We start from the raw sequence: 12,839 nt of genomic DNA, 5'->3' as shown, positions 1-12,839 counted from the left end.
TCAACTTACTGAATATATGCTAAAATACTTTTTTTTTTTTTAAACACAATCTTGCTCTAATATAATTGACCAAGAAATATCAGTATAGCAGAAAATCTTACTTGGCACATAAAAACTTCATTAGGAATTAATAGCATTTCATTTCCATTATGAGCTTTAGTATTAGACATTTGCATGCTGATAACACCTAAGATTAAAAAATCCTAATAACTTGCAAAATCATATTATTATGTTTTAATTGTAACTTATGTGTCATGTCTGTGTATATTAAACTAAAAAAAGCATAACATTCCCTACTTCCACAAAAATAACAGCACTGAGGCTTCCTGGTCAAATATATTTAGCAATACAGTAGCAAGTAAGAGATCCTCACTTATGTGCGCCCATTTTATTGTCCCAAACCAATCCAAGTAAAGATTAATTTTTTCCTGTTACAACTTGACTTCTCATTCTGTGTTTGAGTATTTTTAAGGCTTCTCCAGGCTTCAACAGTACTTAAGGTTAAGACATTTCTGGGAAATTTCTGTGCATGTGGATACAGACATGTGCAAGGACAAGAAACTTCTGCAAAGTATTATAAGGGGTTTAGGATTAATATGTTCCATGTGCATTGTAAGCTGTACTTCCTGAATTCTCTTTTAAGGGAAGAGACAGATCTGTTTGCTTCATTATCCAGCAAAAAAAAGGCTTTACTACCTACTGAATAAAAGCTAAATCACAGAAAACTGATTATATATACCCTTGGTTCAGCAGTGCTACACACCTACCAAAACAAGCAAAAAGCAGCAGGGAAACAGCATCTGCTCCATTACCTTGGGGTACAGCAGGCATAGGAAGAGATGAAGTCTTTTATATCCCATTATCATTCTGAGTCATTGCATTCAGTCCTTCACCATCATGACACTGATGAAAGACCTCTACTGTCAAAACACCCAGAAAATGTTTCACAGGAGAAAAGAGGTGAGAGGGAAAAACAAAAAACAAAAAAGCCCTTTAGACCTGAGGTTTACATTTCCCAAAGAACCCATATATTTCCCATGTAGTTATGCTTTTTTCCCCCCACAAATATTTAGGTTTTGCTGACAACAGCTTGCCTCAAATGCTATTTAAGCAGTAAGACATCACAAGACATATGCTATCCTAAGATAACACACACCTCTGAAGTGCTGTTAGGTGTAGCTGATGCCTTCAGCTGCCTGATGAATTTGTTATCTCAAAGAAACACAAGGTTTGGGAGTGCCTTATATTACAAACTAACCCTAAATTTAGTATTTAAATAAATAAATAAAATCTGTGATTTTGTATCCTGTAATAAAAAAAAAAAAAAAAAAAAGGAAGAAGAGATCTGACTTGGAGTAAATCCTGACTTCTGGCTCCCAAATAAAACTAAACTTTTTAGCTTTATACCTGCGATATGACAGAAACAATCATCTGAATGGCTATTTATTTTTCTGTTATTTGAAGTAACAGAGATAATGAAGTAATAACTGAGGTTTGAGATTACCAACCTGGAAAACAAAGTTCTGAAAGCAAGAGGGCAAATCTTTCCCCATGGGTCCTGTACAAGGATGAGTCTCTTATGCTCTAAATCCATGTTAAGTAAACACCCGTATCAAAGTTACAATAATCATCAATTGAGTGAGTACTTTTGCCTTTCACATGGACACTTTCTCAACAGAGTTTCTGCACTTTAAAAGGATGAAGGGTTGGATTTTTGCCCTCACCACTGCTAAAGCCTAACCGAAGCCATCAAAGGCATAACCACAAAAGACATTTTTGAGACTTACTCCTCCCCTAGTCTTTTCCCCTGTAAAGTTTACATGCTACGGTACATTTCAGGATATGCAATTTACACTGGCATTGATTAGAAAAAAGAAAGATTTCCCTATTCTTCTCTAATCTCAGGCCATTAGGTGCCAAGTGGTTCAACAAAGCAGTTAACAATGATCCCAATCTTACTGCTCATATGCTTAAAACCAAGCCAGCAGTTATAGCTATTGCTGTATCAGGGCCAAAGTATTCTGCAATTTTCCAGTCCAAACCCATGCTGTCTATAAACAAGAAAAACAAATTCACCATGAAAGTAAGTTCCCTCCACATTTACAAATCCATTCAGGGCATTGAAAATAATGTCTATCTGTCAGTTACAAAATATGGGACAATCTCACACCAAGTACAAGGATCCAAAAGTCTCCTTCAAGGCCTAAGGCACTGAAAATCATAACGCAAAATTCAAAGTCTTCCTCCACAGTTTCAATAAAATTCACTATATGCTTTTCATGTCCCTAAAAAATACAGGCTTGCTGATGATAAATCTTACAGGCAATCAAAAGAAAACCGAGAATAGGAAGAGCTATCGATGCTCCCATCACAAAGGGTTCCCTTAACTGCAGCAAAGTTGCTCTTGACTTTTACTGGTACAACTGGTACCACAGTCAGGCCCTTTCACAGCAAAGTAATCCAGTGCCTGAATGAGACTACTGGGTTAAAAAGTAATAAAGTGAAGTCAAGTGAGACCTAGTAAAACTTGTATTTGTAAAACACACCTGCAGAAAACAAATTCTCTACTAAGGCTAGGCCCAACCACACACTGGTTTTATATCCTGTGCAGCTCTGGGACTCCCCCACATTTCAGCTCGCGCAGAATTCAGCCCATCCCATCCACCGAGTGTATCTACTGCCAAACCTAATGCACTAAAAAAGAAAATCTGACTCCTGATCAAGGGCAACTGTGAACCATAATGTTAAGAACCGCAAAAAGATTTAACATTAAAGACATTTATACAAGCCCCTCGTTAGCTGTCATTTACAGATCAGCAGAATCCCACTAAGCACAGTCGTGGAGCTACCAAAGTATTTGGGAATCAGATTAAAACACTACCGTCACAATTGTCATCGCCTGAATCTTGTTTTACTAGCTGGGGGGAGGCAATCCTCACTCACTGATCAGAAACTGCTTGAAAATAAAAGCACTACACAATGTGATCTTTTGACTATAAATGTCACAAAGCAGTATTTCACACGCTACAGTTTGATGTAATAGAAACATTCAGTACGAAGAATTACCAGAGATGCTAAACTGACGTTTACAAGGCAGCAAGGTCGGAGCAGGTGTCAAGAAGTGAGGGATTTGTTACACCTGAGGTTCTATGCAGCAGGATTTCCAAGTGCACATCCCTCTATGCAGACATTTATCGTATTTACTGAGGAAGAGCTAAAAGGCCAGTATCAACACTGGAATCCCCGTGCAACTGACTTAAACATAAAGGGGTATTTTTGAATGCACAAACTGAAACCAAGATGGCCAATACCTTTCCACAACCCTGGAAATATATATATTTTTTAAATGCTAGTGTATGGTAAGTGTGGAAGGCTGGGTAAACCTATCTCTCTCTTAGCATCTTGTACAATTTTTCTTCCAAGCTGAGCTGTGTTTTTGCTTATATCACAAAAGCACAGCTACAATAAACTGCCTAAATAATACTTCTATCTCACTTTGTCACTTGTAGTTGTATATGGTAACCTGCAAAAAAGAACACTAACAATTAAAGCTAAATACAGCGAAAGTATCTTTGACATGCACAAAGTTCTTCTGCACTTAACACCCTCACTGAAATGTTTACAAGGAATAAAAGTAGTGCTACAGCTGGTCTAATAACTTCAAAATGCTGCTTAAAAAATTCTCTCTGAGCAGCAATAAAGGCAATCTCTGTCACGACAAGCCATTAATCTACTGAAGTATCCCAAGCTCAGCTGGCAATTCTTCGCTCTGACTTGATCTGACTGTGTGTTATCTGCTCCTCATCACCATGCCTCATTTCAAGAGGAACTTGAATTTCTGTTTAACACTCTTGCTGGCCACCCACATTATATGGGACTGAGTAAAACAGGCCTTGGTAATGCAAAGTGTGGTAATCAGGAACACAGTGGAATTTACCCAAGATTCCTACAGGGTAATTGTTGCATGTTCCTTAGTCAGTATGATGTCAGGTTAATGGACAGCATTAAAGGGTACAGACTGCTTTATACAAAAGCATTGCTGCCTGGTTCCAATCAAACACTTCCTGCATGGATTTGCTGAAGCATAGCTCCCACCATCATCCTAAAATACAGAAGGGGCAAGCAACTTCATGTGTGTGCGGTGCACCTGGCAAGGGAGGTTTTAACCACTTTTTTGATGTCCCATGGCTCTTCTCTCTTCCTCTCCTCTCAGTACACACTGCATTGTTCCTGGCTGCTAGAATTATTCTTGCTATCCATTTTCTTGGGACAATCAGCATTATTTCTATTTTGTTCTGTTTCCTCAGTAGGAGGATCAACCCACAGTTAAAAACAAACAGAATCGAAAAATACTGCTGAGGGCAACACCATAGGAATGTGTATACTCATGTAGGAGATACTATCTGCAGTCCTGAGGACGAGAGTCCAAAGGGGAGCAAAAAGTGCTGCTGTGGAGACGGATATACACTGGCCTGTACTGGTCAAAAATGGTGGTTCAACCTGCAGTGTTTCACAGAGAAACCTCAGATCATGAGAACGTACCACTCTCAGATCATGAGAAAGTACCACGTTTGCTAACATCCATCATGACCGAACTGTCATTACAGTCCATTACACTGGACTTGCATTACAGCAAGGCAGATAGGAAAGAGACATTTCTAAATGGTATTAGATGTGTTCAAACTAGGTAACAAACTAGGTAACAGACCTAATAGAAATTTGCTTTAAGGAACAGCTGAACTCTGCTAAGCCCCAACCAACATCTAATGGATCTCTTACTGCTAGCACAGGGTCTTTGCCTCTGCCCAACTTCCCCTTTGATTTGAAGCATCAATTTGCTTGCAATTCCAAGTCCCAGAGTTTCATTGATCTCACTGGATATAAGAATCCAAACTGAGTTTGAGTTATAAAGCTGAAAGGGTTTATATTCCAACAACCACCCCTCAGCAATGCCCAAATTAACTGGTGAACGTGTGAACAGCATAACACTCTTATCTTCACAGTTCTGAGACACTGTTCCTTCTTGAAACAACCTTATTTCTTGGAAGCCTGGGGCAATAGTAACCAGTTGTCCAGCACTGAAACATTCTCCAGTTTGTTATATGCTCCTTCAGCAAACTAAATATGCTAAATAACTTAAACATACTTAAGACTGTACATATAGAACAAGATATCATTTGGTGTAAAACGCCCCAAGAGCAGTGCCCTTAGCAGCATGATATTGTGGGATTTCCAGTAAGTGAGAGTCTGGCATGAGAAGCATCTGAAGTATAATTAATCAAGACATTTAATAAAAATGTTTGACTTGTACATAGTGGAGAGACCTCCCCTTGCACACAGAGAAACACTTTTTCAAGTAAGAACAATGAAGTCCTGGTACTGGATACTGGCAGCTGTTCCATACACTCATGCTAGCAACAGAAAACATTTACTAGAACTAGCTCTGTTCTCTGGAATTACTATACATTTTTATTTTTCTAATTTCATTTGCTTAGCTGTTTTATTCCTATTGTTGCTTTCCTCCCAAAAATTACAGCCTTGCTGCTTTACTAAAGTATTAAAATCAATTCTAAACAACTTTTACTTTCGAATTATTTTACATCAAAATACTTCTGAAAAGATGCACTTTTCAATAAAGTTCAAGTTTCTGGACTTATTATAATTCATATCTGAGCAAAACAAAGCCCAAATTTATGCTTCATTAATCTCCCCTACTCTTTTTCCTCAGAGCTTGCTAATGTTATGTTTCTATTCAAGCACTGCAGTTTATATATAGGATTTCCATGTAACAGGCCTGGGAAAAATGGTATGTGTTACATCCCCAAGACTATATAACCTGTAAGCAATTCACAGGCAGCTGTCTCTTCTTCAGTTTACTAAAAAAAAAGATACTAAATCAGTCTCTGGCCATGCTCTTCTAAGAGTTTTTTGAAATGTAACAAACACAAAGAAAGAGGTCCAGACCTTCTGGTTTTCACATGGCAATCTTCTTGGAGTGACCCACCTAAGCACAGCACATCATGAGCCTTTACAGCTTCAGTGCAAGTCACCAGTGCTGGCACTGCTTTGGAGGGTCTGAACTCCAATGCCACTGCACCCCTCTCTTCAGGCCCCCATCCCCGCTGAAACTTCATCATGGGGCCCAGCTCCCTTCACCCTGGTCCCTCTGCCTTCCCCCATTCTCCTTTCTCTCCACCCTGCACCTTACTCCCATCTCATCCCACTCCTTCACGGTGCTCATGTTCTAAGCAGGTCCCACCACACTGCCAGTGATTCCTGAAGTAAACCAAGCACACACCACTGTTCTGTATTCACTGTTTTGACTTTTATTTGTATTCTGCACAGTCTTGTTTCCACCTCAGCCAGGTCACGAGCTTCTTGGGCTGAAAGCAGTACTGGTACAGCACCCAGCACAAGAGCCCTCCCTGGCAGTCAGCCCCTTCCTGCACTGCCCAGTGCAGTACAAATGTGTGTGCAATACAGGTGAAACAGTCTCTCCTTAAAGCATTTCAGAAAATCAGAGGAGTCCAACAGAAGGGAAAAAAAGGCAGAGAGAAGGGACAGCAGTGGCAGGAGATAAAGGAAATAGAATACACAAGTTGGTTTTCACTGGAAGCAGCATTCCAAGGCGATACATCCTCTCCTTTCCCTGATGTCCTTCCTTGACACAGCTATGCTAGAAGCAGCATTCCTCTCCATTATTCCTATATAACAGTCCTTTTCCTTTCTTTTTTCCTTTATTTTCTTTGTTTTCCCTTCCTAGATTAATTTTAACATTTACTTCCAGCCCAGACTGACACATACATGCAAGAAGAAGTACCACCTGTATGGCACTTCCTCACTGGCTGGACTATCTCAGGTCTGTGCTTTCACTCCATGCTTGCTAAGAACCAAGAGGTATTTAAATTCTTTTCACTTCTTTTCCTCATCTTTCCACCTGCCAACAGCAGTCACAGCCTCAAAAATTATTCTTCCTTCTTCATTTCAGGACTGACATATAGCCTAATGTAACAAACCCAAACATCTTCACTGCTAAAACCACCATGGCAATGAAGGGGCTCATGCCTTAAAAATACTAACCAGTAAATTATTTTCATATATCTAAAACTACATTTTAGGTGAGAAGACAAAAGATTATAAAAACAGTGTTTTCCTTTCACTTTTATCAACACAAATATAATCCCTCACTACTCTCTCAGTCATATCTCCGGGGTTCTTTTCAGAGAAAAATGAAAATCATTATAAAAACCCAGCCAAAAACCTCAAATTGAGGAAGAGGTGAGCAACAATCTACAGATGAATCACACAGCTTTGGATGCAACTCGGTGACCATTCAGGTACAGTTTTGCAAGTGGCTTGAATGATAAATAAAAATGAAGAATCATCTGGGGCAGGAATACCTCAAAAACATCCAAAGTCTGGTCTCAAGAAAGCAAAAGTGCTCTGAGCCACCTCTTCCCAGACAGCTGTCACACAAAGCACAAATACTTCATGTGTGATCTCTGCATGACAGGTATCACACAGTACACTATGTGTAGCTCTACAAAACTCCTATTTACCCTCCCTCCAACCAGATGAAGCACACTTTGTAGTCAGCCCAGCAGCTGATAAACTGGGTTTGCAACACTACACCCCAGTACCTGAGAAATCATTGTTACTGACAAAGGCAGCAGGGGCAAATTCCTGTTTAAAGGAGCGCCTGCCATGGAGCCTCTCAACCCCAATTCTTGCTCTTCTCCCAGTGAGTCCTGTCAATAATCCCTGTTCCTGCCACCCTCAGCCCCTACACCTGCTGGCCCTAAGTGACCACAGAGGTGCCCTGCCAGCTTCCCTGCTGCAAGACCCCGTGTGTCAACAGCACTCCTCAGATTATTAAGAATTAAATTCACAAAGAAATACTTTCAGCTGAGTCAAGGCCACAGCCTTCAATACTTGGCAGTCTCAAGGGCCTTTTCTGACACAGGATAACACAGCAATGCATGAAAGGGAGAAACAGAGAATAAATATAGGAAAGTAAAAAAAACAAAACACTAAAAAAAACCCACCCAACAGATATTGTATAACCTTTTGAGTAGCACAAGATTTTCCTGATTACAGCCTGACTGAAAATAATGATGTAGAAATAATTTCAGGAACAGGAACTGAGAGCCCTACTTGTCTGCCTCCACTGGGGAGGAAGCCTGTCCATGGGGCTGGTGCTCTATTCTTGATGGAAAATCTTCACCTGGAAGAGTAACTAAAAAAAGCTGCAGCAAAGGATAGCAAACTACATCAGTTCTAGGACAAAATGTGCTTCAAGGCCACACCAGAACACCTCATTTTTGCAGGCACATACATGAAGACACAATCTGGCCTATATTCCATATGCCTTAAGTTACTGTTCATAGGGGAGGGGAAACAAAAAACTCTTGCGTTACAGCAGAATCTGCAAAAGAATAAAATTAATATTACAGCTTGCTGGACAGAAGAACTCCAGTTCCTTATAACACAGTACCAGGGCAGTGCCAATAAGCCTCCATACCAAGAAGATAAAATTGGGAAACTTTAGTCCTGAACATTTACCTATGAAAACTCCTTTTATACATAACAAAACAAATAAGCAAAAAAACCTTAAACCTTCTTTCAAATTAAAAAAACTCTATAATTTGTAAAAAATGTTCCCTTTGTTAAGACAGTGCTTTGAGTTAAATAACCTCTAGTAATAGGCAACATTTCTCTTGCACTGAAACATTTCTCATTAGCCAATTAAATACTTGATTAGCTCTTCAGCTGTGTTGCTAGCAAATATAAAATGCAGCAGCCACCCTCCCAGCCCATCATTGCAAATATATCCCTTTTCCAAAACGTGCCTTTATTCAGGCCCATCAGTTTGCTGCTTCTTTACAGTTAAAGCAAACAATGATCAATTTGGTACCCAAAGAAGTGAGTTTCCAGTTGCTGGCATCAGTTGAGCCAGTAACTTTAATTCCTATTAAAGAGCAAAGTGCTGTGTGACTAACTCTCTCCTTTCAGTCCTGCAGCAAGGGCTCAAAGCCTGAATTGAGGCAAGAAGCAGAACAGGCAAAGATATGAGACAACTCCTCCTGTTAGAAATAAAATATGGAGAGCATATAACAACAGTTTTCCTATTTGAACATCATACAAAGAAGTGTTGCAGTGTTTTTAGCCCATGTCCAGAGAGATGGTTTTCCATCACAGCAGCTCTGATCGCAGCACTGTACATTACACTGGTGAAACATGGCAGCCCCATTTAACTCTAGACAAAGCTGCAATTTTATCAACACACCTTGTGTCAGCTGTACCAAAGTATCTCAGGTGGCAGCTGCTGGAACTTGCACACAAAGTAGGCATGTACCCAAAAAGAAATTTAAGTGTTCAAGAATCCAAGAGCACATGGGAAAGCCAAATTCTGAGTCTTTTAAACGTGCAAGTAATCACACCGCAAATATTTAAGAATCTGTAGGAATCTAGCTTGTCACTAGACTTTCTGGACTTGTTTTTTTATGGAAAGGTGAAAAAGAAAAAAAAAAAAAATTGGTGTGCATGGATTAATTTGAATATATCCACCACTGCTTCAAAAGTTTATGAAAAACACGGTAATTCACATTTCTGGAAAATGTTGCTTTGTTGCTGTGGGGTCTGAAGCCAGGAGAAAAGGCAACATTATATAATATCTGAAAGAGCAAGGTAATTGAATAAACCCACTCTCTTCCACAATGGTGCATATTACTTCATCCACGATGGTCTGGAAAATGAGTTTAACTCTATAGATAACTATGTTCTTCACAACAAAAGGAATGAAAATGAGAGGAAACCGTTTTTGTTCACCAAACAGAAAACAAACAAAAACCAGCAGAAGAGCCAGTAAGGAAAGAATGGTTAATCTCACATTTCTAAAAGGGTATTATAAACAAAGCATGGCGAACAACAAAAATAAAGGATTAAAAAAAAAAGATACGAAAGTGCTTAATGGTGTTCTTTTAAATATTTACTTTGCTGCTATTTGGAGAATAATTTGTTCCATTTAGTAGCATTGGGCTCAAAGGACTGCTTTAATCCAGAGAGATTAATTATAGCCTTTGGAGTTATAAACACAATTTGGGAAGTGAAGCGGAGAAGAGGAGAGAGACTCCTCTCACGCTGGTGTTTTAACAAGTTTATGTGCTTTGGGGCTACGCTACACAGGCCACACTTGTACACTGCAGGCAGAACACTGCACAGGACACCCATGAATTGGGGAGAAACAGCCCCCAAGACATCCAGGGGGCTATCCTGAGTACCCTACAGTGTTGCTATAGGCAACTAAAATACTTCTCAGGTGTCCTTCATCAAAATACAAGTTCACTGGCACATTACAAAAACGTCATCTCACTTTTATTACCTGCATCAGAAAGGAGCTGCCACACTCAGACAAGCAGCGGACACAGGGTCTCTAAGACCTCTCACTCACATGCTTTCACGTATTTCTCCCTCTGGTCATCACTGTGTCCCAGACCATGAGACACAGGGACCTACAACAATTACTAGGGCAAAGCTGGGACAGATCTTACCTAGCAAGGGATTGGCTGCTCCCTCCTCCGAGCTTTCCTCAGCCCCCTCCTCTCCCAAGCCAGAGGTGGCTGAGTCCTCCGGGGCAGATGCAGAGCCAGGAGTGCTGGGCCCGCTGACGGATCCCGAGTCCCCTTCCTCACTGCTGGAGCCGTAGCGGTCCGGCTGGGCGGCTGTCCCGCCCTCGCTGCAGCTCCTCCGCTCCTTGCGGTGCACCCGCGAGTGCAGCACCATTTGGTGGTAGGTGCGGAAGATCTTCCCGCACTCGAAGCACTCCGTGGACTTGTTCTGGGTGGCCCGCCGGCTCTGCCGTGAGGCAGGGCGATAGTCCAGATCCCCGGGGCCAAGCGGGCAGCTCTCCCCTGCTGGGACACTGCCGGTTTTCTCCAGGCGCCCACCGGTGCAGCTCTTCTTCTTGGGGTTGCTGGGCGAGTCCTGGTCTCGCTTGCGCTTCTCCTGGTTGACAAGGATATACTCCCTCTTATCCTTGTCGTAAGTCACGTCTGCATCTGCCAGGGCCTCATCCCATCCCACATACTTCACATACTCTGAGGGCTCCACTACTTTTCCTTTGGTGGCCAGCTGCCAAGCTTGGTAGCTACTGACCGGATCCAGCTCAGCTACTCTTTTCCCAGGCTGTCCTCTCGTAACTCTATCCAGCCCTACAGATGGCCGTAGATTGAGACACTGCAAGAAAAACTGCTTGGTTACCGAGGAGCTCAGGCTCCCATCAGTCAAGCCCTCAGCTTTATCCCCGGTGCTGCCCGGCTGCACACGGTAGTGAACAGCATTATGCACTTTCAGGCTTTCCATATTTGTAAACAGATTTCCACACTTGGTGCAAACTTCATACAGAGATAGGCCGGTCACAATTGTCTCCTCTTGTATCACGTCATTGATAGTGGCAATCAGCTCCAAATCATTTTTTGGTTTGTTTTTGCTGCCAGACCTGGGACCATGCGACTTCATGTGGTTTTTGAGAAACCAGGGCTCCTTGAATCTCCTGCCACAAATATGGCACCCGTGATCAAATGACCCCCTGTGCTTTTTCATGTGAGCTTTCAGGAACCAGGTTTGACTAAAGGTCTGACCACAGACTTCGCACGGGAACTCGCCCACATTCAACTCGCTCTTGCAGTTCTCGGTGTAGGTCTCCCCATTGGGGACCTGAGCTGTTATATGGTCTTTCTCTATGTGGTTTAACAGCGTCTCCTCCCTCAGGGTCATGTAGCTGCACAACCTGCACTTGAATGGTTTGTGCACCTGGTGAAGGTGCTGCTCCAGGTCCTTCTTCCTTTCGAATTTGTTTTTGCAGAAGGTGCACTGGTAAGAGGTCAGCTTGTCATCCTCCTCAGCTGGTGCCATCTCTGTGACCTCCTTCTTGCTGCTTCTCAACAAGATCTTGCTGCTATCGAGCGGAGCGGTACCGTTCAAGATCTTGTTGCAGGCAGACGTGCTTTTAGTGGGGCTGGTGCACCCGCCAAGGCCCTCTGAAACACCCATCTCCCCCAGCTGTGCCTCTCCCATCTCTGCCTCGTGCCCCTGACTTAAAGTGCCTGTCCTGTGACTGCGGATGTGAATCTTCAAGTTGCCCTTTTGGGAAGCTCTGTGATCACAGTAAGGGCATTTGTAGGGTTTCTCACCTGTGTGCTTCCTCATGTGCTGCGACAGGGAGCTCTGAAAAGGGAAACTTTTACCGCAGATGCAACAGCTGTGGCACATGGTCTTGTCAGCATCCACGTCGCTCTTGCTTAGCTTGCCAGGGCTGGAGGATCTCCGTAACTCCATTTCTGCCTCTCTGCTACGATCCATCTGTATTACAGCAACAGGGGGTAAGCGGGGCAGGAGGACAAAAGCATGTCCGGCAGCAGAGCAGGGCTGGACTGCGTTCTCAATCATACGGTTCTGCAGGAAGGTGTTCTATTGCTTCATTCTCAGGGTAACATTTCTTTCAGCCGCTCCACGGAGTCCACAGCACCAATTTATTTCTGTGTGCTTTGTAAGCAGAAGGCATAGATCACCTGAAACAAGAACAAAATCATACAAATGTACAGATTCTTAAATATATTCAAACCTGTTCATGTTTTGAATTCAACGGCTTCCATCACTCACTCCGCACTCAGAAGCACACCATATGACAATCTATTGCACCAAAAGGCAGTAGTTTCTCTTTTTGTTGATATTCTACACTTCAATGACAAGCATAATTACTAAAAAAGTAAAATCCATAAAAGAGCAAATACTCATTTCCATACACTGACATCAGTGTCTTGAACAAAGTGTAAACCTTA

At 42.0% G+C, this 12,839-nt stretch overlaps 1 protein-coding gene across 2 annotated transcripts in view; it reads right to left on the bottom strand.

Annotated features, from left to right (window-relative positions):
- ZNF516 (zinc finger protein 516) overlaps positions 1-12,554 on the bottom strand; it is a 57,444-nt gene extending 44,890 nt beyond the window's left edge. For both annotated transcript variants that reach the window (XM_041484841.1, XM_041484840.1), the window contains exon 1: positions 10,551-12,554. In XM_041484841.1, coding sequence (XP_041340775.1) covers positions 10,551-12,447 — 1,897 coding nt within the window. In that variant the 5' untranslated portion in view covers positions 12,448-12,554. The remainder of the gene's footprint in view (positions 1-10,550) is intronic.
- Positions 12,555-12,839: the final 285 nt, after the last annotated feature.

The sequence above is a fragment of the Pyrgilauda ruficollis genome, unplaced genomic scaffold, assembly GCF_017590135.1.
Source record: "Pyrgilauda ruficollis isolate IOZ18807 unplaced genomic scaffold, ASM1759013v1 scaffold68, whole genome shotgun sequence".
Lineage (NCBI taxonomy): Eukaryota > Metazoa > Chordata > Aves > Passeriformes > Passeridae > Pyrgilauda > Pyrgilauda ruficollis.
This window is presented reverse-complemented; position numbering and strand designations above follow the sequence as displayed.